Genomic DNA, 26693 nt, shown 5'->3' on the forward strand with positions numbered 1-26693 from the left:
GTTTTAGTGGGGGCTTTTTGTTGGTTGTTTTGCTTTTAACCAAGCAGCTTCTTCCAAAAGATGGTTTCTTGGCAATGCTTTGTAAGTTGTAAAATAAGAGTATCCTGGTTAAAATGTTATTTGCACAGAACAGAGTTCATAGCTAAAACAAGCAAAAGACCCTGGAATTCCTATGAAAAAATTAAACTAATACTCTGCATGCATTTATTACTTGGGCCTTCCATTGAAGTTGTAATTGTACCTTGTCAGTGATCCCTACCAAGTCCACAATGTGTTTCTGGTGTATTTTATTGCTCCTCCCCTGCCTTAGGAAGTTCTTGTTTTTTTGTGTGTCATTATTTTGTTCCTGTGAGTCCTTGGAAGGAAAGTATTTGAATAATATTCGGAGGTTGTCTTCCCTCTTGCTGGGAGGGAGAAAAGATAATGTGTTTTTTCCACATGTAAGAACTTGGTGATCCCAACAAAAACACCATTGCAAATTGGAACTACAAACAACACAGAACTCCCTGTGTGCTCTGCTAACAGCAGTGATGAAAATCTCTGCTAATGACTTTGAGAGACACCCTTGCAATCTCTGACATCTGAATCAGCTAGAGAGATAAAGTTACAGCAAGTCCTTGGTTAACATATTCTCAACAAAATCATCCAAAATTCAATTACCATGGAAACTACTTATCCTTCAGGCACTAAGGATCACTGAAATATTTTCTCCTGACAAAAATGGGAGTGAAAAATATCAGGTTGTGCATAATGAGGCCTTTGATCTTCCATTTACATCTGTGTTAAGTAGAAGTAATCTCAATGAAGCAAGTTGCGTTGAAGAGCAATATTCATTTATAGGACAGAACAAGGTTTAAGACTTTGGCTAGTTCTGGTTATTTCTAGATGTTTTTCCATTATCTTCATATGTTAATGGTAACAATTTCTTTTTCATTTTTCTAGTAAGAGAAACATAGTAAGGCAAAATAGTGTTTGTATATAAAATTAGTAGACATACTTCAAGCTTTTAAAAATTCCTTGGGACAAATGGAAATAATCAGTCCCACTGAGGCTCAGAATTTTGTAGTCTGAGATTAAAAATGCCTCTAATTTAGCCCAGCTCCCCCCCAAATCCCTGAGTACTCAATTTCTATAAACAGAGTATGGTCTTTGCTGTGCAGAAACATTTGCACGCCTCTAAGCAGGACAATCAGCTCAGGAACAGAAAACCTCATTTCTAGCTTTATGTAAATTGAATCTCTAATTTGCAGTAGGAGTTCTTGTTTCATTTTAACATCAAGTTTCAACAGATTTTAATGGAATAAAAATAACTTTTGGGAACATTACCATCCAAACTCCTATGGTTCCTGTTAAGCAGATGCTCCCCACCCCTTAAGTCACTGTGAGCAAAAGTCTGAATGTGGAAGTGTGCACAGGGTCAGGCATTGCTGGGCCACAATGTTACTGTCACGTAAACCCATCAGTGTGTCATGTTTGCTCAAAGCTTCCCATTTTGATAGTTAACCCTGATTATAAATTACACTGCAGCAATAATTCCTATTAAATACTTTGATCTTATCTCTACTTTTGCTGCCTGCTGAGCAATGAGCCTGGCCCTGCAGGTCCCTGAAGGTCAGCAAGCTGTGCCACCCCGGCCCCGGGCCCAGCCGTGTCCACGGCACACCAAGCAACCATCACAGCGTGCCCTGGCAGCCAGGAGGGCCAACCCTGTCCTAGGGGGCATCGGGCACAGCATCGTCAGCCGGTCGAGGGAGGGGATTGTCCTGCTCTGCTCTGCACTTGGCAGACCTCACTTTGAGTACTGTGAGCAGTTCAGGGTGACACAATCACAGAATCATTGAATCATCAGGGTTGGAAGAGACCTTCAAGATCATCCAGTCCAACCATCCACCTGGCACTGCCCCTGTAACCCCTAAACCACTAAACCAGATCACCCAGAGCCAGATCCGGATGCCTCTTGAACACCTCCAGGCATAGTGGCTCCACCACTTCCCTGGGCAACCTGTTCCAGTGCTTGACCACCCTGAGAGTGAAAACAATATTTCCAATATCTAATCTGGATCTCCTCTGTCTCAGCTTAAGGCCATCTGCATCGAACTGCTTTAGAGCTGTGGCTGGCCAGAACTGTGAGCAACACAGACTTGTGCCCCAAGTTAGGGCCTCTCTGGTCACGGGGGATGGTAAGAACTACATCGCAGCCTGTCAGCACAGTCGTGGACAGCTCTTATCAGTTTTGCACTGGTGGCTAGCAAAGTTCAGATTGTTCTTTTATCTTGGTATCTGGAATCCAGGAAATCCCATGAGATGGAGGAGAGAGAAGGAAGGTGAATGATGCTGCCAAGCCCTGGAATCTTTAGCACTGCTGGCTTTCATGATTTATTGAGGTTATTGCAGCAACTCAACACCAGGCATTTAAAAATCTCTATGGATTTCTGCACTTAAATAACTAAATTCTAGACTAAACTAAAAACAACCAACACCTCCCTGCCCCCAAACTGTTCTTTCAAAGGTCTGAGCTTGCTGCTGTACTGCTCTGCCCATCCTGATGGAAGGGACTCAGACCCCACACCTCAGCACTGGCAGGAGCTCATATAAGGATAGGAAGCTACTAGAGAGTGTTCAAGGGAGAGCTACGAAGATGGCGAAGGGCCTAGAGGGGAAGACATATGAGGCCGAGGTCACTTGGCTTGTTCAGCCTGGAGGAGGCAGAGGGGACATCTCATTGCCGTCTACAGCTTCCTCATGAGGGGAAGTGGAGGGGCAGGCACTGATCTTTCTGTGACAGGACCTGAGGGAATGCCGTGAAGCTGTGTCAGGGAAGGATTAGGTTGGACATCAGGAAAAGGTTCTTCCCCTCCGAGGGTGGTTGGGCACTGAACAGGCTCCCCAGGGCAGTGCGCACAGCACCAAGCCTGTCGGAGTTCAAGAAGCATTTGGACAATATTTTCAGGCACATGGTGTGACTCTCGGGGACGGTCCTCTGCAGGGCCAGCAGCTGGACTCGATGACCCTTGTGAGTCCCTTCCAACTCCGCATATTCCGCGCTCCCGCGACCCACGCGAGCGCTCCCTCACAGCCCGCACCGCCCCCAGGGCCCCGCCCTTCCCCGCCCGGCGCATGCGCGGCCCCGCCCCGCGGGGCAGAGGGCAAGGGTCAGGGGTCGGTCGGTGCCGGGCAGCGCCATGGCGGGGCATGGCGGTGGCCCTGCCGAGCGTGGCGGGCCGCCCGCCGCGCAGCAGGTGCTCTTCCCGCCCACCTTCAGCGTGTCCGAGATCAAGAACAAGCAGCGCCGGCACTTCATGTTCCTTCGCTGGAAGCAGCAGCAGAGGAAGGTGGGGCGGGCTGATAGCGGGCGGCGGGGGAGGCTCGGGTCTGGCGGATCTGGCTAACGGAGCGCTGTCCCTTCCCCGCAGGAGAAGCTGGCCGCCAAGAAGAAGCGGAGGAAGGAGCGAGAGGCCCTCGGAGACAAAGTAAGGGCTCCGGCCGCAGCGGGCCGGTGTGGTGGCGCGGCAGGCCCTGCCCCGCCGCGGGCGGGCACGGCGCGCCTGGGGACTGCAGCTCAGCCTTGGGCTGGGGCTCCTCAGCTCCCTGAGGGGGACGTTATCTCCACAGACTTCAGTGAAAGGGAGCGGCGATTACAGTGAGGGTGATAAAACACTGCAGCAGGTTGCCCGGAGAGGTGGTGGATGGCCCATCTCTGGAAACATTCAAGGCCCCGTTGGATGGGGCTCAGAGCAACCTGTTCTGCTTGAAGACGTCCCTCCGCTCACTGCAGGGGGAGGCTGGATGTCCTTTAAAGGTCCTTTCCAACCCAAACCATTCAGTAATTCTATGATCTCTGTGGTTGCTGGCTGTGGTAGCCTTCAGAAACACTATTGTCTAGCAGAGGTATCAATTAGCTAAGAAATATAGTTTCTACTGTGTTAAAGATGCTGTAATCAGGCAGGGTGAGTTTTAAGCTAATGACACAAAAGAAGGCCCTTCCTGAAAAGTCATCTCTGTCTGCTGTGATTGCTATGGCATTTGTGTTGATGCTATTAGGAATTATATTCTTAATAGTAATTTCTATATAAATTAAAACAATCAGATCTGACCAAACCATGCCTAGACCAGTTGTCTGCTGGATTCCAAGCCTAGCCACGAACAAGGGTTTTGCTTCCTTTACTGACCTGGTTGAAGACAGTCAGATGTGAGTTTCTGTATTATAGTAGTCTCACAAGCTTGCAAGAAACGTGGGTAGAGCCCTTTCCAAATCTTCGTTCACGAAGCCTAGCCATGATGAACAGTCTCACAAGAGTAGTGTAAGTTAACGGGGTAAACCTTATAGGCTGTTGGTTATTAAATAGTAGATGTCAAGGTTAAAAAGTGTTGTGTTGAAAGTAGAGCTCTTTTCTTCCGTGGAAGAAAAGGGGATAGAAAGTTCCCCTATTTTTTCAGGGGGTTTTTGTAACTTTGTTTCTTAATTAGACTGAAGTTAAGCATTGCCACTGTTCTGGTGATGCTTCTCCTCCATGTGATGCTCTCTGATGTCCCAATACCTGTGCATATTTTTAATCAAAGTGATGTTGCAACGTCTTTTTTTAAAAGTGGCATAAAATAAATAATACTTCAGTTCTGTGTAGAAATATACACAATATCATGGTAGTATGAATGTGGTATTTGCAATATACTTAATAATTACATGAATGTGTTATGTTAATAAACTTCTGTATTTTAGGCACCTCCAAAACCCATACCAAAGACTATTGAAAATCAGCGAGTGTATGATGAAACCACCGTAGATCCCAATGATGAAGAGGTAACTGCTTTAATTTCTGCATGTGCTATTAAGTTAACCATTTTTTTTCTGAGAAGGAACATAAACTGGATTGATGAAACTGAATATTCAGCACTCTCCTGTTAATGCATTGATGAATTACTTTATACACATGATGGGCTCACTAAGAGGTGATGTCATTCTTTCATTATCTGTGTTAAATAATTGCCTTTTGCATTACTGGTACTGATAGTAAGAGCTGCCCGTGTTCATCACACTGGATTCTTAAAAATGTAAAAACCACATGCCTTAGGATGATTAATTACAAATAGATCTTGTGAATTGAAACTTAGATCAGATTGAAGAATTGTTCTTCAATTATTTTGTACATGGTGGATTAACAAGACTTCTGTTCTTCCAGGTTGCTTTTGATGAAGCAACTGATGAATTTGCACCATATTTCAACAGACAGACAGTTCCCAAGATTCTTATCACAACATCAGACCGACCTCGTGGGGTACGTGTTTTACTTGGAAAGTTATGAGCAGTCAAGTGGTTATAAGATAGGAAGGTTTTTAAACTGTGATTGATAAAGTAAAGCTGAAAATAGTAGCATTCATGGTGGGTTTTTTCAGTTGTTTTATTTAGTGATTATCAATAACCTTGTATATATGTATGTAATCTATTGGCTTCTCTAGTAGTGTTTTGTTTCCTTCATAATAAAAAACAACCTCATGCATATGTTCTTGTATTGACATGATCTACATTGCCTAGCTGGAGAAATTACTGATGTTTGTGAAAATCGTAAAAAAACGCGCTTTAAAAATAGAAGAAAAAGTACACCTCAGAGAGTTTATCCAAAAAACACAGACATCTTCAGTTCCTGAAGAAACAGTCATACTGTACTTGGAAATGATGTGAACTTTGTGTCCTTAATGAGTTTGGAAGTTATGCTTTTGAAATTTTCCTGCTTTTCTATGATTGAGGGAAGAAAAAAGAGTCCTTAAAAAAAAAATAGTCCTGGTATGCTGCAATCTTTACTGCAAATGAATGTTTTTCCAATAATTGAATGAAGTAATTTAATAACTTATCTTCAAGCATTTATTGAGACAGTGGAAGTGATGTATCCTCAAGGATGGTAGTTGAAATGAGCAACCTTTCATCCCCCTAATAATTGAATTTGGCACTGAATTTACCACTCTGCAATTTAATTCACCTGTTTTGCAGAGAACAGTGAGATTCTGTGAACAGCTGGCTACTGTTTTACCCAACTCACATGTCTACTATCGAAGAGGACTGGCTTTGAAAAGAATTATTCCACAGTGTATTGCAAGAGACTTCACGGATTTAATTGTCATTAATGAAGATCGCAAAATACCAAGTAACCTTTTGTCTATTTATTGAGGAAAGAAAAAAATTCTGTAGAGTGCATCAGAGATCAACTCTGTGGTGTTTTCTTTTTATTGTGCAAATTACAGAGTTAAAAATCACTGTGCCTCCCTGACTATCTAATGGCTAGTGGAACTTGAAATTATTAAAGAAAGTGTGTAGATAGGTTGGCTTTTTATTTTTTTTAGTCTGTAATGCATGGATAACCATTGTTATTATTTTAGTACATTTAATAGCTTGATTAATTAACGAGTTTTTCTGACCAGGAAGTTTCATTTCATTTTGCTGACTAGATGAAACATTACCAATTAATAATTGGTAATGTGATAGAGGATAACTCTTGTTAGCTATTGAAACATAATTTAATGGACATACTTAGAACACTAGTTATCTAGTCTGTGAATGTATGTTTGAAAATATAACAAAACCTTGTAAATTGGGCATAGATTATGGATATAATACTCTAGTATTGCATTTTGCATAAAATGTTCCTCTGTAAATTACATGTTGAATTTTACCATCCTTTTTTTTTTTTAACTTGGTGCACAGATGGTCTTGTTTTAAGTCATCTGCCTGATGGTCCAACTGCTCATTTTAGAATGAGTAGTGTGCGTTTACGCAAAGAAATAAAGGTGAGACTCCAAAAAATTTTGAGAAATGGACAGTCTGTTGCTTAATGATGAATGCATTCAGTCTACTTGAACTGTCAAAACTGCACTTTTGTATGACTCAGCCAATCTTGTTAAAAGTGGTTTTTTTGTAAATTAACGGGTTTAAAGACTAGTGTATTCTACTTCCATTTTTGAGGTTATTTGCTGAACTTCTGTAACTGTCTGCCAAGTATTTTTATAATCATGCCATTAAATAGCAGCTGATAACCTACATCAATAGGGAATACCCCACATATAGCATGCACACAATAGGGTATATAAAAATCAGCAGTAGAAAAGGTTTCAATAGATGTAGGATTTTTTCAAGACTAGGAACTACTTCTTATTCTTATAGCTCTGTCACCTCTTCTGTAGTAAATATTGCTTACTTAGCCCTAAATAATTTGCAGTAAAATGCTCTTAGTTGGTATCAGTACAGAGGGAATATTCCTATGACAGGTAGACTGCACTATTTGCTACACCCAGGTCTGCCAAGAGTAGAAATTTGTGCAGGAGATTGGAAATGTAAAATTATTTGTGCTTTTTCATTTAATTTATATTGTTGAACCAAAGAATCTTATGTTACCAGCTGCTCCTTTACTTGTTTATGAATTTCAGTTGTGTTTGAAAAAATGATTAGGGCATGTTATCAGCCCTCTCATCTTCCTATGTCAAACTCTTCTCTGATAATACATTAAAATCCTTTTGCATTCCATCTGTTCTTTGCATTCTTCTTTCACTTCAGCGAAAAGGGAAAGAGCCCACAGAGCACGTGCCTGAAGTGATCCTGAATAATTTCACCACGCGACTCGGCCATTCCCTCGGCCGCATGTTTGCTTCTCTCTTCCCGCACGATCCTCAGTTCATTGGAAGACAAGTAGCTACGTTTCACAACCAGCGAGACTACATCTTCTTCAGATTCCACAGGTGATGTTTTCCACAAAACTCATTTACAAATGAGAGAGAGTACTCTTGTAACTTGATTCCTAATTTTAATTCTTTTCTTCCCCAAGATATATATTCAAGAGTGAAAAGAAAGTGGGAATTCAAGAACTTGGGCCACGTTTTACATTAAAGCTGAGGTCACTTCAAAGAGGAACTTTTGATTCCAAATTTGGAGAATATGAGTGGATTCATAAGGTATGTCTAAGTAATGATAATCATCCTGCTTGGATAGAATAAATCTGACATGAAATCTAACCATAAATCTTGTCGTAGAAAAGCACTATAAATGCAGTTGTCAATACAGAAGTGTTTAACTGAAGTATTTAGAGCTTTATTTCTCAAAATAGGCAAAGCAGAAACATTCTGCTGTACTGCAAGTCAAAATTAAAAATAGAAAGGATGATGAATACACCATGACTACTTATTTGCAACTGCACTGTTACTGACACATTTCACTGCCTATCCTGCTATAAGCTGGAGTGATCATCCTTGTTTGTATCCTGTTGCATGAATTTGTTGGTAAACAACTTTTCTTTTAAATTTTAGCGTCGAGAAATGGACACAAGTAGAAGAAAATTCCACTTATAAGTGAAATCTGCCAATTGCTGGTGACCAGGAATACAGAAGCTGCTTTCAACTATGGATGATTTCAGACTTCTAACGATGATACTGAACGGTATTTGTCTGCAGAAAGACAAACTGCAAACAATAACACTTTCTACAGCAGCAGATCAAGTAGGATGTGTCTTTCTTCCTGTTTGGAGCCAACATGACAAGGACAGTGACTTTTTCCAGTTTAGCAGGAAAAACATGGCAATGTTTGAGCAGCCTGTAATTTAGCTATCGCTGAAGGTTTGCCATGATTGCTGCTGTGCTGTAGAAGTAGATTATGCTTCACAACATCAAAGACAGCAGATACGTTGGTTAGAGAAATTCTCAAAATAAAGTATTTCTAGTTTTACAGTTCTGATTTTTCTCTGTTAACCCAGACATCTACAATTAACAAGTAAGAGACAAATGTTTTAAACCTCTTTCTAACTTACAGTATGCTGTTTTGATAGTATGGTGATAGTTTTCCAAGAATGTTCTCCTATCTAGAGAACATTGAGAAGGCAGTTTGCAATCCAGGAAGTCCATGGTATTTTATTTCATTAACATCTTGCATAAAATAGCCATGTTGCTGAAGTTACAAAAATAATATGCTTGACTCAACAGGTATGTCTTTTGTAAATATCATATTGACAAGAGGTGTATATACCCAAAGCAGTTGAAAAGAAACAAAGACAGATGGGAAAGAATTTGTAAAACTCTTTAGAGGAAGTACATAAAGCTAGCTCATCTAAAAATGCTGCTCAGTGAATGTGTGAGGTGTCTAAGCAGGATTTTCCCCATTAAAATTTTAAAAATGCTTCTTCAGCATCATAGCTATACTTGAGTTGCTGTTACCTGCAAATAAACTACTGTTTTGCCTTAAGTTGGCACATTCACTGGCAGCTAAAAAGCCAAGTTTTCTTTGAGTTACTTTCTTTTCATGTGCAGCTGTAAGTGCTTTTTTTTAATTACTTAACGAATAAGATGGCTCACAGAGTAAGTCATCTACTAGGGTAGAACTACTCATTAAGATAAAAGATAATTTACTCTTTGTCTTTATTCAGTGTCTGTGATACGGCACAGCTGTATAGCTGAATTACAAACTAGCAGTCAAAAATTTTTTTCTGTTCTATTTCTGTTATGCTTCTAAGTATAGTACTGCTGAAGCCTCATTGTTCTGTACAACTATTAGCCCCAGGCAGACTTGCAGCAGCACAAAATATTTAGACACTCCTCTCTCTGCTCTCCAGCTGCTGCAGAGGGATGTGGTGACTGGTGAGGTGTCACCACATCCAAAAGTTAATCAATTTCTTACAGTAATTTAAAGACCAGACTAAGTCAAGACACTTTTATTTTTTGCTTGGCATATAAAACTGATTCCCTTATGAAACAGAAATACAGAACTAGCATACAGTTCATTTGGAGAGGTAGATGGTAAGAGGTTTGACAACAGTAGCACTTGTAGAGTTAGATTTGGCACGTTAAAGCTAAGCTTTTGTACAGACTTCAAACCAGGCCGCTCCTTGAGGCATTCTGCTCATACACACATCAGCAAGTAGGAGAAGATGGTAAAAGATCTGAAAAACAAAACCAAAATCTAGTTAGAAAGGTATTGGTGCTAAATGAAGCAACTCTATTTCTAATAACACATATCTTCAGAGTATGCCATGGACAGCTATTTAGGAAAAAAATCCTCTTTTTCTACAGCTATTTTATAAAACATTAGTTTAAACAATAAACTTTTAAAACCATGAAACTATCCCCAAAAGTATAATAAGATAATCAAAGCTGTTACAAAAGAACTGAAGCTTAGTTTCTCCAGGAAGCCAAACTACTAGGTGGAAGAACAGAAAAAATTGTTCCCCGTCACTTCGTGCCCACTAAAACATCACGCACCTACTCTGCCTTTGCAAAGCAAGGAGTCTGTTGTGTAAGTAACAAACTACACTTCCTCTTCAGTGAGGTGGTGCTGACTGTGCAAACATGAATGCCATTGGCTCATCGAGAAAACACCAGGAATTACAACTAAGAAACCCCCTCTCTTCAGGAAGTCCTGCAGGAGATACAGCAAAGTAAAGGAATTTTACATATAGGTAGTGTAACTAAAACAGAAACAAGTGTTCCATTCCAAAGGCTGTAACTGAGAAAGAAAATATTAAGCCTTTTATGCCCTGTGTATGTGCATATGTGTGAGAGACAGAGGAAACATTATTTCCTGATGTCCACACCCAGGAACTACTAGACCTTGGCAGACCTCGATGGGGAACTGTATGTGTCACTGATTAAGTACTGTTTATTTGGCTTTTTATAAATTATCAATCTGTAATGCTTACAGATGATCCGATTTCTTCCTTTAGGGGAGACCAGTTAACAATTTAGTTTGACTGCGGTCACCTTTCTATAAAGCTGCCTATTAACACTTAAATCTAGTAAACTACAGTTCTTTGGGTGATGTAAGTCAACTACAAAAGCAGAATTTTTCAAGGTTGAGTCACTATGAGATTTCTAAGGATTGTGATCTACAGTTAATTACTGTGTATTGGGTGCTTTGAAATAATATCTATGCTCTCATCCCCAACAGATCCAAGTCAAGGGGCAACGGGAAAGGGGAACACGATAAAATTATCATGCATTTACTGTGGTCAAAATAATTAAGTTATTGTGACTCGCAGAGTTTTGCCTAAAATCTAATCACCAGAATTCTTAGGGAATGCCAGATGAGTGAGTAGTTTCCATGGTGACAGCAGTAGCGCTAATGAACCCAATGAAAGTTTTGGAATGAAAATCCAAATAGTATTCAACTGTTTCTAGTTGTTTAAACTGCTACCCATGTAGTTTTTTTGAGTAGAGTATGGGCCTTGCTACCGTTCTTGGACTACATACTTTTTTCTTTTGGCTTGGAGGGCACTTCATCCCCCCACAGGGGTCAGTGCTCTTCTTGGGGACCACCACTAATCTGTCCTTGGAAGTGTTTTTAAAGTTTAAGAACTAAAGTCTGCTTTATCTGCCACAATCAGGTTTCACCACATATGCTGTCAGGTGATTAATCCTATGTGAGAAAAGGGAAATAATACCCTTACGGAGAGCAGAATTCCTATACAACCAGGTTAGGCCAAAGAGCCGCTCAGTAGTAGGTGGCCCCGCTACTTTGCTACAGCAACAGCAACTGGCAGAAGCTCTGACAGCAAAGTGCTACTCGGAATACTTATGAACAGCATGTGTCCAGTACAGAGCTGTGACCAGAACAGGGAAGGAGGGGCCCAAAACGGGGATCTATACCAACACCAGCTGCCAAAGTCAGATGTCTTTTCTGAGTGCCTTTCATAAAGGCTGTCTCATTTAAAGGCAGCTATTTTTAATGACAAAAGAGTTTATGAATTGTAATTCAAGAACTTACCACTGAAAGATACTGAAGTAGTTCACGTAATTACAAAAAAGAACAAACTTTCTGGGGTCTGAATGGATTCGTACTTGATGATACTCCTGTCAGTAGGGGATCATGTTGCGCGTTCTGCAGGCAGAATTGCTTCAAGTCAGCGGCAGCCTGAGAAACCTAGTCAAAATAACAGGTGGTGTTAGAATTCACTGAACTCTCTTTAGTGAGGATGTAACTACATTTAAAAGTATAAGGAATTCTTATGTAGATTTTTATGCAACCATTTCATTGTAATTTTTTTTTTGTTTCTTAAAGGCAAGAAGTTGAAGAATATAAGAGTAAGAATCAATCTGTGTGTTTAATTTTCATTTTAAACTTCTGAGCATGAAGGGTGACAGATAAGCAACATCTTGGAGATGGCTTTATTAAACAGATGAAGATCCTTGTTCTAGCATAAATAATTTTAAAATACAGCCTAGAGTTTCACATGTTCGACTGAACTGGCATTTCGTCCTCCCCTGGAAAGCCATCCTTATGATGAGATATAGCGTGTGGGGCTTTTGGCAGGCTGTACCTTCCTAAAAACAGAACAGTGAAAAAACTCTTTGTCTTGCTTTACTTTGCTGTAACTCTGAACTCATAGAACAATCAAAGTTTCAAAAAGTAGCATCTTTTACTGGTATCTCGTATCTGCAGTTTGCCCAGAGTTCCCCTGGTGTTACGGGCCGTGTCTCACCCCGGCACGGCACGAGTTCAATGTACTTTGTGTGTCTGGCGGCGACGTCTCCATTTTACAGTGCTGGGGCCGGGCCAGCCTGTTGTGCGCCCCGACTCGGGCCGCCCTTTCACCAGAGCCCGACGCAAGGCGACGCTCCCCGGACCGGGGGCACGGAAGGGGCGCGCGGGACGCGTCCCTGGCCCCGGGGAGCGGCCCTGGGGCCCCGAGGGTCTGCGGAGAGCGAGGGGCGAACGGGCCGAGCGCCGGGAGGGCGGCGGCGGAGGGGACGCGGCTGTGCGGCCGTCCCGGGCTCGCCCCGGCCGGGAAGCCCCGACGGAGCCCCAGGGTGAAGCCTGGGCGCTCTGCCCCGAGCAAGGTCTGCGGGCCGGGGACGCCGGCTCCGACCTGCCCCGGCCCGGCGGGCCCGGGGCGGTGAAATGGCGGCGCGTCCGCCCCGTCCCGTCCCGTCCCGTCGCGGCTCCGCGCTCACCTTCACGCGGGTCACACTCGCCTCCAGGCGCAGCTGCTGCACCACTTTCTTCATGGCCGCCACGTTGGAGGAGCCCGACATGGCGGGAGCGGCGCGGGCACACCCAGAGCAACTTCCCGGCGCGGCCACAGCTCCCGGGACGGCGGCGCCTGCGCACCCGCGGCCGGGCCGGGCCGGGCGGGAGCCGGGGGCGGGAGGGCCCGCGGTGCCCGGAGGGCCATGTGTGCCCCGGGGGGACAGACACGGAAATCCCCCCTGCCCCGTTTATCCATAAAGTGGACTGAAAGAGGAAGCAACATGAAGACCAAGGTGGCAAACCTTGGTGGTAGTATCAAGTAAGTTCCAAGTTTGGAGATTATTTTGAGATGTGAAAAATGAAGTTCCTGACTTTGCTCTTGCCAGCAGTTTGGGTCTTGACTACAGCCTGGAGGATTAGTTTACTGCTCGTAGTTCACTGCAGAAAGTAAACCAGGAATGGTGATGAAGCCTCGAGCATGGGATGGACGTCATGTGCTGCAAAGTGCAGCATCTTGGATTTGCCAGGGACTAATGGCAGGCGCACGTGCCAGAACCTGCTATGCCTTGATAATAACCAGAGAGGAGATGAGGTATTACAGCCAGGTCATTCACGACAACTTGTTGTGGTATAATTGTGCAGAGGCAAATAAAAACACAGGCCCTTTTAAGTAAATGCTTCCCACCGACGTGAGGAAGTCTTAACTCTGCTGCATGATGGAAGGACACCTGGAAGGTCTGGTCACCCGTGCCTCAAGAACAGGTGAAACCAAAGTATCAGAGCAGAGCTGTTAAGGGGATCAGGAGATCAGCAAGGGCATTTAGCAGGCTGAAAATCCAGAGGAGGTTTGTAACCTCTGAGGGGCTGAAGGAGCCTTCAAAGTGAGAAGACTGAGGAAAGTCATAATGAAAAGAGAAAGATGGAAACACTTAGCAGCACCTGTTGCGATAGGACAGGGGTAATAGTTTTAAACTAAAAGGGGGTCGACATAGATTAGATATAAGGAAGAAGTTTTTTACAGTGAAGGTGGTGAAACACCAGAACAGGTTTTCCAGCGAGATGGGAGATGCCCCATCCCTGAAAACATCCAAAGTCAGATTCGACAGGGCTCTGGGCAGCCTGGTCTACTGGGAGGTGTCCTTCCTCACTGCAGGGGGTTGGACTAGATGACCTCTAAAGGTCCCTTCCGACTCAAATTATTCTATGATTCTGTAAAAAGGTTAGGGCAGAACCATGCTTTATAATTTATGAAAGTACATTGCTGACGTGGTTGCCCAGCAGAGTCAGGTTTCCTCAGCACACTGCATTTGGCTGGCACAGTGTATTGTTTGCTGCAGTTCACAATAATTGTCACTTTATCAGATACAGACCCTGCAAGAATCTTGTTTTGTGGGGATTTACGTCTGTGTCTTTAGGAAAACAGTAAAATTGTGTAGAAAATGATATACAACTGAAGTATTTTTATGAAAGGGGAGAAGATGTTAAGAGGAAGTGCTCCAGGGCAGATCTCTCAGAGCTGCAGGGCTGTGATTTAGCAATTCCCTCAGTTACTTAGGTGCTGCTCACTTGTGTAGAAGGTGTGGTTGAGTCTGTTTGCACTTAGCTGAAAGCTTTCTGCCTCAGCACAGAAACAACTTTTCCATTTACATAAACGGAATGAAAAACAGTAACTGAGAAGAAAGGATATTAATAGAGTAGCTTCTCTAATAATAGATTGTCATGAAACTCATTCTTAAAGAATATTTTGATCAAAAAGAAAATTAGAAAGCCCATCTGGCATTTGCCGTGGTCCAATAAAGAAAGGTACCAGCATGTCGTTCAGTCAAATGAGACCTCAAACATCACAGGTGAGAGGTTTTGTACTTTTGCATAATATTTTTTGGATTTCACAAATAAAAATAAAGAAATATTAAAATAAGGTTCTAGAAAACTTGAGAGGAAAAAAATGTGCTTTTAACATAGTATATATATAAAGCATAGTTTTCTAGTTCATATTAATTAACGATTGCAGAAATGTTTAATATAGCTTATTTGTGTGGCTTGTAGTTACAGGGAAGTGTGTCATCTTTGTCGATACTATCTGATTTTCACTAAAATTATCTCTAGATATTAACAGTGCCACAACTACCACAGGTCTGAACACACTCTCAGTGAACCTTGATCAGAACCAGCTTAATTATTCTTTTTGCAGGAGCATTTCTATGCTTCCAAGGTAGCTAATATTATTAACAACTGTCAGAAATATTTTGAAATTTTTTTTCTTTCTGACAATGTCAAGTCATGGTGCTGTTTGGATCAAGCTTTCAGGGCTTTGCATTTTTTATGAGATAAACAAAGGTAGGCTTTCAGCTGAGAGATTCTTGTAATCATGACACTCTCCAGCGTATCAGCTGGTTTTGGTAAGATCTGTGCATTGCTGTCACAGTGAAACACAGCAGTAGCACAAGCTCTCTATTCTTTCACTTTCATTGTGGAGCTTGTTCTAATGTGACTTATTTTGATGCTGTCAGCTGGCATTCAGTCACAAATTGCTCTGCTCATGGCTGTCATTATTGTGAGATAGAGCTCCACTGTTCTAGTCTGTGTGCTAATATTAAAGGAACCATTCCTGCCTACAGAAATTGGAAGTCCACCTAAACAGAACAAAGTGTATAGGAAGAGGATTATAATACATCTACAGTTGTGATCATCTGTGCTTTTTTTAGTTGGTGGAGCTCCATGTTTTTTATGTCCCAGCAGAAGTGTGGAACTTCAAGCTGAATACAGTTCCTGTAGCTCTTACTAGCAAATTTGTCTCAGCTGGATTTATAAGGTGAGTGTGGTCTTAGTTTTCATGTATGTGGTAGGTCCTTCATGCTGCCCTTCAGTCATTTAGTCCAGCTGTTGCTCTACAGAGCACAATTACATCTGTAAGCAGAAACTTGTTCTCAAATTAAATTTCTGGAGGGTAAGTGGTGCATTGTGTTTATTTTTATTGTATCAGGCTTAGCTCTCTTGCAGTCCTTGATGTAGACCATTGAAATGCACTTCCAGAGCAGTGATAATATTTCTGCAGAATAATTTATGTTGTAAAACCATAGTCGTATATTTTTTCTGTCTCCTTGAGCCTGATTGTCAAAATCTTGAACTCTTTGGCAAGGGGCCAGCTTTAAGACAGTGGCTTGATGAAGACAGGATAGCCTGTCAGCTTCCAGGAACAGGGATTTTATGATCTGACCTCTCTCTGTCCAACGAAAGGGCTGAAGCCTTGTTTCTCAAGGGCAAGCATTACAGCCCATGAACCACCAGCATATATTCTTTCTTCTTCGGAAGTATTTCTGAAAGGTTGCACACAACACTGTGTGCTCTCTGTTTAAAGGACTTAGTGAAAGAATACCCTGGTTCCCAGTCATAAGCTCAAACCTGGCACAGAGTTGCACTTTTAATATTTCATAATTTTGAAAGTTTTATTTATACACCTAAACACTTTACTCACAAAATCTGAGTGTATGTAGTGTGGTAAGAAGTTATAGAAAAATCAAATAATGTAAATATATATTAAAACAAAGCTTTTACATGCACTTTGTCTGTTTCTGTGCAAAACCTATCAATTCAGCTTAAAGTGCAGGGAATGTAGGTTTTAATTAATTTAAATTGAGGCTTGTATTATCCATTTAAGAGAATGTTCTTTGTAGCTGAAAAGATTGACAGTGGTCAGGTATGAGCATGTAGGGCAGAATGTATTAATTCTTGCAGCTGCTTTTGTTGAAAGGCTCCTCAAAACCAGAGAAAATAAGTGCTGTTCTAGTCTGCAGCAGAGGAGCAAAATACACATCTGGAGTGTAACTTCAAATAATTTATTGTGATGGACATCTGTCACTGCCCTGTGTTTTCTAGTGTAAATTTATGTCACCGAGGCATCAAATTAAATTAGGATCCTCACTGATTTCAGTGGGTTTATATCAGCCTGGGTATTGTTGCTTGCTAATGTGTCTTAAATAATTGCTAAAAAACACTTCTCATTATAATCCAGGAGAGGGAACTCATACTCATGTGGCTTGGGCATTGTTGACAGCTCTGTTGTTCAATCAGCTTGACAATCCTAGTACTGTCTGAGTCATCTTAACAAAGGGTTCCTAGGTCAAAGTACAGACCACTTCCATTAACCATGAAATTAGAGGAAAATATTAACTGTGTAATTCTCTGTGGTCCTGAGTTCTTGTTCCCATGAACTTGATTTCTCAGCCTCTGTGATCTTTTATTTATCCCTCATTGCTCACCACAGAAGCCATACTTTTCTTATTTCTAGATGAGATGGCTGCAATGATCTCTACTTTGCATTACTTTTAAAGGAACACCCTGAAGAAAATTACTCTGATGTGACTGTTTTCTGCTAGCCAGTGGCAGCAACTAACAAATACATTAGTGTACGGTCCTCGCAGCTGGACTGGCAAATAATGTTTAGATAAATTTCTGCCCTGTTTCTCAGGCTCTGTATACCTAGATAATTTTCTCCCATGATGCATTTTACTTACTTAGATGTTTTCGGTGCTGTTTGTAAATGCCTTAGGTTTAGGTTTCCTTGCTGGTTTGGACAGACCTTATCAGTGAAGGCTGTGCAGTGTTAGAATTGCCTCTGAAAGAGCTTGCATTTTTTTGGTTTTGGAAGACCACTCAAGGGGCATATCTTCTCTGAGACACCAGCTTGAAGAAATTATAGCTCATGAGAGGTATTTGAATTACAGATCATCTGTGTTCTCACGTAAGATCTTGGAAGGATGTGTGTTGAATTATGTATCCATCTTTCACATATATCTTCATACATTTGAAATAAAGGATGCTAAGACTATGATCTGCAGCAAATGTGGGAAAAGTGGCTGGGAAAGAAATAAGTGGGAGCCAGATGTGCAGAGACCAAGTAGTGTGGCCTAGATGTGTCCACTCTGCAGACTTTGACCTCCTTTGCTGCATGCCTGTGCTCCAAAGCAGTTTTATGATCTTGAGGCTCCTCTAAGTCCGGGGTGTTTGAAATAATGCAAAGGAAACATTGTAGCCCACTGAAGTACTGTGTTCATGAGATGGAACTTAATATTTTTACTACATACTTAGGGTGTGAAATGAAGGCCTATAGGCCTTCTTGAAAGTGCAAAGGAATCTTGACAGGTTAATGAAGACCTGTTTAAGTGGAAGGCACAGCACGTTCTTGTGTATAATGTTTACTGAGAATGGCATGTGCTGTCCCCCACGCTATGTCTGTGCATTGCTTGGAGAGTGATACCTGCCTGGGCCAAAATCATACGAACACTTCATCAGCATGGGTCATTAACAGTCTCAGGCCTGGATTTGTTCCCTGGTTTATCTTATATAGCAGCATAGGAGCAATTAGAATTGCTTATGTTGTGCTGCAGAGCTTTAGTGTGTCTCTTGCACATTTGGTTTTCTTGTGGAGAGATGCTTTTTATTCTGTAGTGATGTTTATACTGAGCTTGTTAATATTTACATGCTTTCAAGTAATACATTAAATGATTCAATTCATATTTATGGCAGCGTTCTCATCCTCAAACTACGGTGGAAATGTTCACACTGCAGTGTTTGGTTTTTATTTAAAATACATTTGCATGCACACACCCGACTGTAAATTGTGTTGGAGAAGACAAAAGCAAAGGATTGTGCCTGCTACTTAAAGTGGACAGTGATGAACTCTCCTCTAGCCCTGGGTGCTTGAGGGGGTATGTTCTACAGTCCTGGACTGACCCCATGAAACTTTGTCACTTATATGGAAGTGCATGACTGTGGTTTCCAGTGTTGCTGTTATTCATCTGCAGATAAGCAACAGCATTCTGAAGGAGTCATTTTCAAATTTCAACTACTTCCATATTCTTCCATTGTATGGGTTTCATAAATTATGAATATTGGTAGTTAATGTTATGGCAGCCCTTGTAATACAGTGTACCTGAACGTGATACAATGTTCTGACTCTGCCACACCAAGACCCTCTGGCCTGTATGTAATTGGGTTCAGTTCTAGGACATAGGTCCCAATTTTGATCATTCTGCCCGTGCAAACCAGCACATATGGAGCATTATCTTCCCCCTCTTACTAACTAGCCATCATTATTTGATCTTACAGATGTATTAATGAATAACAACATTCTAGGGTGTCTCCTCACATCACATTAAGAGTGCTGCGGGAGAAGCTTGGAGAATACCTGGGTGGAGTTACAGTTGCAGATAAATTCAAATTTTTAAAATGCATTGGGAAAAAACTAGCAGTGGTAAGTTAATAATTTTTTTTTCTTTAGTGCTCTTCTGTTTTATAATGTAAATCAGAGATTTCATTCCTGCAGATTAGATAATATCACATAAAGTAGAGATAATTTTTGGAGCACTGTTAGCATTTGCTTTTAAACATGCTGCAGCATAAGCTCTTGTCAGAGCATATCTAATTCCCCAGATGCAAAGGCACAGCTGGACAGGTATATTAAAAATAAAGCAACAGGTGTAATTAGTTGCCATCCAGTGAAAAGATGCTAGTTTTGATAAGTCAGTGGATTAAATATGATAAATCTGGTTGCTAAAAAACACCTCAAACCCATAAGGTCATTATTACCTGTACATGGTTGGGAACATGACAGTTGAAGAATTTGCAATGGAAACTGAATAAGTCAGAGTTCCTCTAATGGTTCCTGCTGTGACCTGCCCAAAAGCATTGAAGAGATCACTCTCTGAATGAAAACTTCTCTGGATGTACATTTGTGTTCCACTGTTTAGTTCAGTAATACCATATGTAATAAGAGCCCTACATCTCTGAATCATAACTGTTCCTCACATTGATTCTATATATATATTTTTATGTCTTACAAAGTATAGCTAAAGATTAAATAAACTTGAAAATTAGTCCAACTGAAAGTTTATTCTTGTAATACACAAAGACTTAAGTCATTTATGTAACTATAGAATAATTTTTTCAGATCTCATTTCACTTGTTTCTCACAGATTTGGAAATTAATTACAGGCTGGAAATTTGGTGCCATTCTTGATTTCCTTTCTAGTTTAATTATCACTAAAATTGCTCTCACAGGAGACTAGAATAAGTACTAAGTGCTATGCAAAAAGTAGGTGGAAAAATATGAAGAGAAACTTACAGACTGTGATACAATCTAAATCAGAAAATGTGCATTGTTTTCAATTAATTCAGATGATAATAAGTATGATGGTATATTTTCTTCCCCACATAGTTCAGAGATAAATGGAAAAAAATTTCTATCCTCCTTTAGAGTATCAGCAAATGAATAAAATCTTTTATGTTAATAGAGAATCAAAGATAATGGTAGATGCATGTGAAGATTTTTAGAAACAAATTAAAGATATAGTTTTACTTTAGGGTATTTACTGTTTCTTGATGTTTTACTTTATAACAAAGTGGAAAGCAATAAACCAACTGGTTTATTTGTTGTTTAGGGTCATGGTAACCTTAATGAATTACATATCCATGATCAAATATTTGCTGAGTGTTCTACCCCCTCAGTCTTCTGTTTTACAGCACTAACAATGCAAGCAGAACTAAGAGCTGTGCCCTACTTGCAAGTAAGGGTTTTTAAATGAAAAAATAAACATAAACCAAAGTCATGTTAATTTGCTCTTTCTTTTCTGTGTGTAGCCTGTGTGTCTAACAGTGACTCCATGGCATTGCCTGGCAATTACTGAGAATAGAACTTGGCCCCCTGCTTAGTTCAATATCATTATTTAAATGTAAGCTCAGATTTCTTCTCTTTTCCTTTCCTGGAGCACATCTTTCAAATATACATAGAGTATTTTAGACAGGACAACTCTTGAAATGTGAAAGTTTGTATCTTGAAATGTGAAAGAATATGAAGACAAACAATAAATGCAAGAAGACACAGAATAATAATAGATTTTTTCCAAATACATTAAATATTTTGCAGTATTGTATTAAGTGAATAGAGAAAATTATGTGAGAATCAGCATTTCTGTCCAGATTCAGCTTGAAGCAACTTTTGATAAAGAAAGTTGAAAACTTTCTGTTCCTGTGACTGTTGGATCAGATCCTTTGAACCATAAGAGAAAGGATAAAAAAAATATTCAGTACATTCATGAACTCTTGTGGGTCTGATTTAGATTTTGAAAAATAGACAAAATGAAGTCTCAGAACTATGTCAGAAAATACAAAAGCAGTCAAAGCTACTTTTTTCCATGAGGCCAGTACAGATGATAATGCTTGTTATGAAAAAATGCAGTATGTAAAAATTGTAATAGAATACGTGAATTAAGTGATATACAACATTATTGTTAAAAAAGTATTGTATTTGTTATGCTTTTATTTTTTGTCTTGCAAGGTGAAAGCAAAGCAAGAAACAGAGCTGGAACTGAAGTCATTTGCTCCTCCTTATGTATGTATTGAATGGCTTTTAAGGTACAATTTTCAGAAATATTTCACATTGTGCATTTTCTCTTTTGTCCTCTCTGATGAATATACTGTGTATTTAGGCACTTCATCCTGAATTATATTTATTACCTGGAGTGGAATACTTTGAAGATGTTTATCCATTATCAACTCAACCAAGACATCACTTCAATGCAGAAGCTAAAAGGTTTGTTCATGGAGCAAGATTACCCAGTCTTCCCCAGCAAAAACCTGAAAAAAGCAAACCATTTTTAGAAAACATACAAAGTAAGCATCAACTAGAAAATCTGGAAGTGCACAGTCCTGTGGAATGGGGTGAGAAAGAACCTGTTCCAGTTTTGCACACAAACCATAAGCAAGACCATAACAACAGGACTCAAGAAGAACAGATACAGTTTAGAGAAAAAGGTAAGATTAACCAGTTTAGTGAAGGGGGATGATGAAGGAGAAGAAAAATAAACATATGGTCAACACTTACAATAAAATAATATCTCTGTTTTATAATATCAATTATTATGCAGATCAAAATGGATCCGATGGATCTCTCTTCACACCAAGTCATTCAAATCCTGCAGATTGGGAATCTGGGAAGTGTGACATGACATTACAGAGCTCTGAGCAGAATCATCTCAGCCAGGATCGAAAAGACCATAACACTCCTGAGTGGAATGACAAAGCCAAAGGAACTGCTTTTACTCTTCACATAAACCACAGCGATGAACAAGGCCAGGATAACCAAACACCCCGAAATCACATTAAATATCAAAAGGGTACAAATGTTCATTGTTGTCTTTTTGTAAAGCAAGTGTTCTAAAAAGTTAGCAGAGTGAAGCTAAGTTTTAAGAAATCTGTAATTAAAGCACAAGTTGAAATATCACTATCAGAACAATATTCTATTTTTAAAAATAATGATAATACCTTTCGAAGAGATGTAGTTTTACCTTGTATAAGTCCTTCTTTATCATTGTGTGCTGATATAGAGTACTGCTTTACTATAGTTGATGTATTTGTCTAATCTTATTTTGACAAGAAAAATTACTAATCAGCTACTATAAAGATTGGGGGTAATGATCCCATAATTCAACAGTAAGTTTAAGTGAAAAAATCTTGCTATCACTTTATCAGGGAGAACATTTATTCACTTCAACTTTCCTTGTCATCCATGACTACGTTACTGCTGAAGAGGAAGTGTTTCCTCCCCTCCCTTACATGTAATGTGTTTTATATGTTTATATGCTCTTGAACAGTGGCATTCCTAGAACTGACAGGGGAGAGAACACTTTGAGGGGACTCCAGGGAAAACAGCACAGAAGTATGGAGGGGTTTAAAGCACACATTAACTAGATCACAGTTCTGTGCCAAAATAGAAGATACTGTTTGGACGATATCTGCTAACCATTGCTTCATTTAAAATGGGGTGTCTTATGGATACTGAGGGTTATTAAGTCCCCAAATGGTTATATAATGTTCTTAATATTCCTAAATTTTTAGTGATTACCAAGAAAGAAATGACTGATACGTTTAAATTGGATTTGAATGACTGTGTCTATATTAACATAACAATTATAATATAAGTTGTTTTTGAGGAAATACTTTTGAGAGACAAGTCTTAATATTTTAGTAGAATTCTACAGTTAATGTAAAAAAGGTGACCTTTACTCATTATAAATTTGCAATAAAGTAATTATTAAATGAAGCAATATTCAATTTTTCATAGGTATTGGCACCTCATAGATTTCAGTTAGAATGATTTTGTGGATATCTAGCACTTTTAACTAAGAAAGCAACAAATTGTATATTATATTCATTGAGAGAGCGTATTGGAAAAGGCTTTCGTGAATGACTTTTCAGTAATTCCAGTTTCCAGTCATAACTTGGCAAAAATAGCTTTGTCCCTTCATCATCTTGTTAACTGATATTAAGTATGGATGACTTAATATACAAATATATATGTGTAAATGTATAACTGAATAGTTTTCCGTAACTTTATTTATAATTATGAAGGATGTAGAATTTTGCAGTAGTAAAAGTATGGTCTGTCAGCAGTTTTCTTTTGAAATATTTATTGAATATATTTTAAAGCAGATAACATTAATTCATTAACATTTAAACTCAAAACATTTTGCTCTCCCTTTCTTTGGTTACAGTTTGTAAGGGATCTTCAGTGTCTGAAAGGCAGAAAGTGTAGGATACAGAATTAATTTAGGAAAGGTGAAATAATGAAGTAGTTTCTTTATCTGTGATGATGTTTCTTGTACTAGTTACCAGAATTAGTGAGATATAAATTCTTAAAACAAAAATACCTGGGTTTTAATCTTTATTTCTTTCTTCTGCTATTCATGGAACATTTCAAAATCCTAGAGATAAGATTATTAGCCGTGTTGATTCATTGAATTTCCAGTACAGGTTGGAAAGTCCAGGCATTGATAGTCAAAAGAGCTTGATTTTGGTGAGTTAATCTACGTATTTTTGTCATCATTATCCTGTCACAGCATTAACAAATATGGAAAATAATGAACACCAGAAAGAGACAAAATTAAGAAGAGACAGAACACAGGATGCTGAAATTCTTAAAATAGTGGAAAGACAAACTACAGAATATGTGCACAGAAAACAAAGGTTAGTAAATAACGAATCTTCTAAAATAATGGATAATAATAATAATTCACAGCTACAAACTTCTTTTACAGGCTACAAATAAATGAAAGAAAATGAGAAAAAACCCATTTCATTCCATGAATTTTCACTTACTTCTTTGATTTTATCTTCAGCTTGCAGCAATACAGTACTAGGAAGACTATAGGTGATCTTGGTGAAAAACTGGATAATCAGGTAGGTGTTTCAAGGTAACATATTCCTAGTAATCTTGAGCAAGAAATATAGTCCTCCGCCTAGAAACAGTCTAATTTTATAAGACAGGTAACTCCTTATAAATATGAAATACTCAAATGTAGATTTGAAAATAATTGAGAAAAGTTAATTCATGCACTGCTACTTAGCAGATTTGTTAGTGAATATCAACTATATTTCCAAACAATAAATCATCAGAAGTTATAACTCTGTTTATAATTTAACAGGAACCTATACAATAACTATCTCAGTCTTATTAATATTATGATTTATCTTTTTTTTACAATTTCTCGACAGTGATATTTCACTGACTATATTGATGATGTTTTTATAATTTCATATGGGATAAATTTGTTTTCCCTCACGCCAAGCAAAACTTCTGATAAAAAACTATAAATTCATTTAAAACATAGGTATGAATTAGTCATAGTATCAGAATAACAACATATTTAGGAAGACTCAGTACCCACCTGCAAGTGCACAACATAATAGCCATATTAGCTGTAGCCTGTAGCTCTCGTGCACAAGTGATGGTAGTGGAGTCGTACAAAAATAATGATGAAATTGAAAATCTGCGATTACAAATTTTAGTTTAGAAATTGGCAGTTTTTGACTTCAGTGAACCAGAAGGCAGTTTTAAGGCCCCTAATTCCTGGTTTTGCATGGGACTATCAGTAACTTGTGGGGTTCTGGACCTGGACAAGAACAATTAGCAACAGTCTATGTAAGTGTTCAGTGTTCTTATTTTATTTGCAGAGGTCCAGCTGTTTTTAATTTAGTAATCTTGTGTACTGGTAACAGAATAAAAAAGCTTATGTGCGGAATTCAAATTCAGCCCTTCCATTCACTCTGGCCACTTTCAGGACATATCTAAAGTAACTATTCAGGATTATGGTTATGTACTTATAGTTGTCTTTTCACTCTATAGGCAGATGAAAGCAAGCAAAATCATTTTACTTGTCCAAAAGAATACATTTCACCTCCTAGTCCACCTTTACTTTCTGTAAACCCAGCTCAAGTTCCTGTACTTCAGGCAGCAAGTGAGTATATGATTCCAAGAAATTGCAGGGAAGTGAACATTTAATCAAGACTGAAGAGTCAATGAAGACACAAATACCTACTTTACAAAAGAATTTGTACATACATTCATTCACAGTATTATTATGAATTTTAATTTATGATTGGAAAATTCCAGGCATTTATGATTGCATGGGCTGTCCTAGAGCATGGCAGTTTCCCAGTGCTAGAAAATCCAGCTTGTGGAGTTGTGGATGGAAGGAGAAAAGGAGAGAGATGGGATGAAATACTGCAGGCTCAAGTGAGAATGGAGCAAAGAAAACATCTTAGTAGTATTGCTGAGGATCCTCTGCTGTGGTGGAGGAGGAAGAGGATAGTGAGAAGACAGTGAGAGTTTGACCTATTGTTGCAGACTAGTTAAAGTCTGAGATGCTTCCTGCTTAGGACCAGATGGAGTTTAAGGCAAGATTTCACTACACTTTATGTTGCAATGTATTCTGAGCAGGAAGTAGTCTTTTGGAGGCTTTTTTGGCTTCATGTGGCGAGAGTCTTCAATGTATGGAGTGTATCTGTATCTTGATTATATAATGTTAGCGATACATTGTCTAAACATATAAAAGGATGTTTACTTGTTTGTGTGTGTATGAATGCCTGGATGCATACTGGATTTCTGCCTTTCTCTGAAGTGCCAGCCATTTTGAAAAGTTAGAGATTAATTTATTAAAATGAAATAATTTCTACTGCTTGCTCTGACAGAGCTTTTGGCATGATTCATGATTAGCATTACAAAAATCTTGATTGATCCTTCCTACTTAGAGTATTCAGACACTTGCTAAATATAATTCTAATATCTTTAGAAAACAAGATGGTAGAACAATTGCAACAAATGAAGAAAGACAGAAGGCACTTGGAAAAAACCAGAGAAGAACTGATCAAAAAAGCTAAAGGACTGCTGGAACAAAATAAACTGAGGAGATACCGTGGTATACTTTTAATTGATTTTGGAATTTGGAATGATTGAGAAATTACACTGAAACCAATGTGAAAATGTTTGTCTCCTTTTCAGTGAGCTTAATTACAGAGAGAGCAGTTTGCTGACTAATAGCTCCAAGAAGAATAATTTGTATAGCAGGATGCTGGAAAAATTCAAGGTTGCAATGTTTCCTTCCACTTTTTTTTGTGGCAGTCTTATAAATTTAAAATTATCCTGGTTTTTATAAAGTATTCAAGTTGTGTCTCATGTATGTGCAGTACCCAGAGAGCTACTACAGGCTGCTTCACTCTTTGAGGCCCAGGGCAGCCGACGTATTCCAATCCTGCCTTTAGCTTGTGCTTACTGTGTTGATGAGGCTTTGAGTAAATTGCAGCATAATACTTTTTGCATATCTCTAATGATATGCAGCTTATGACATGGAAGTTGCAAGTCTGTTATGACAAGTGTGATAAACCTTGGTTTTTAACAAGGTCAAATCTCATTCAAATCTTACAGGAA

The 26693-nt window shown here is 39.4% G+C and overlaps 3 protein-coding genes across 7 annotated transcripts in view; 2 read left to right on the plus strand and 1 right to left on the minus strand.

The window, feature by feature from the left end:
- Nucleotides 1–3145: 3145 nt before the first annotated feature.
- Nucleotides 3146–8703, plus strand: RPF1 (ribosome production factor 1 homolog). The gene is made up of 9 exons (XM_027683245.1): nt 3146–3332; nt 3414–3470; nt 4718–4798; nt 5178–5273; nt 5984–6137; nt 6695–6777; nt 7541–7722; nt 7809–7935; nt 8287–8703. Exons 1-9 carry the CDS (start codon nt 3183–3185, stop codon nt 8326–8328), a joined length of 972 nt encoding a protein of 323 aa, XP_027539046.1. The 5' UTR covers nt 3146–3182; the 3' UTR covers nt 8329–8703.
- A 948-nt stretch (nt 8704–9651) lies between these two features.
- Nucleotides 9652–13131, minus strand: GNG5 (G protein subunit gamma 5). Its single transcript, XM_027683249.1, has 3 exons — nt 12916–13131; nt 11729–11884; nt 9652–9908 (listed from the first exon to the last, which is right to left on the minus strand). The coding sequence occupies exons 1-2, from the start codon at nt 12994–12996 to the stop codon at nt 11759–11761; spliced, it is 207 nt and encodes a 68-aa protein (XP_027539050.1). The 5' UTR covers nt 12997–13131; the 3' UTR covers nt 9652–9908; nt 11729–11758.
- A 26-nt stretch (nt 13132–13157) lies between these two features.
- Nucleotides 13158–26693, plus strand: part of SPATA1 (spermatogenesis associated 1) — a 17173-nt gene continuing 3637 nt past the window's right edge. For 3 of the 5 annotated variants that reach the window (XM_027683230.1, XM_027683232.1, XM_027683234.1), the window contains exons 1-10: nt 14593–14778; nt 15637–15743; nt 19067–19184; nt 21267–21320; nt 21418–21742; nt 21856–22104; nt 23827–23953; nt 24106–24166; nt 25113–25224; nt 26059–26184. In XM_027683230.1, coding sequence (XP_027539031.1) covers nt 14743–14778; nt 15637–15743; nt 19067–19184; nt 21267–21320; nt 21418–21742; nt 21856–22104; nt 23827–23953; nt 24106–24166; nt 25113–25224; nt 26059–26184 — 1315 coding nt within the window. In that variant the 5' untranslated portion in view covers nt 14593–14742. Of the gene's footprint in view, nt 13251–14592; nt 14779–15636; nt 15744–19066; nt 19185–21266; nt 21321–21417; nt 21743–21855; nt 22105–23826; nt 23954–24105; nt 24167–25112; nt 25225–26058; nt 26185–26693 lie in introns of those variants that run through there. The other 2 variants (XM_027683233.1, XM_027683231.1) reach the window with 2 other exon arrangements.

Source organism: Neopelma chrysocephalum, unplaced genomic scaffold (assembly GCF_003984885.1).
Source record: "Neopelma chrysocephalum unplaced genomic scaffold, ASM398488v2 Primary Assembly neopelma1_64, whole genome shotgun sequence".
Classification (NCBI taxonomy): Eukaryota; Metazoa; Chordata; class Aves; order Passeriformes; family Pipridae; genus Neopelma; species Neopelma chrysocephalum.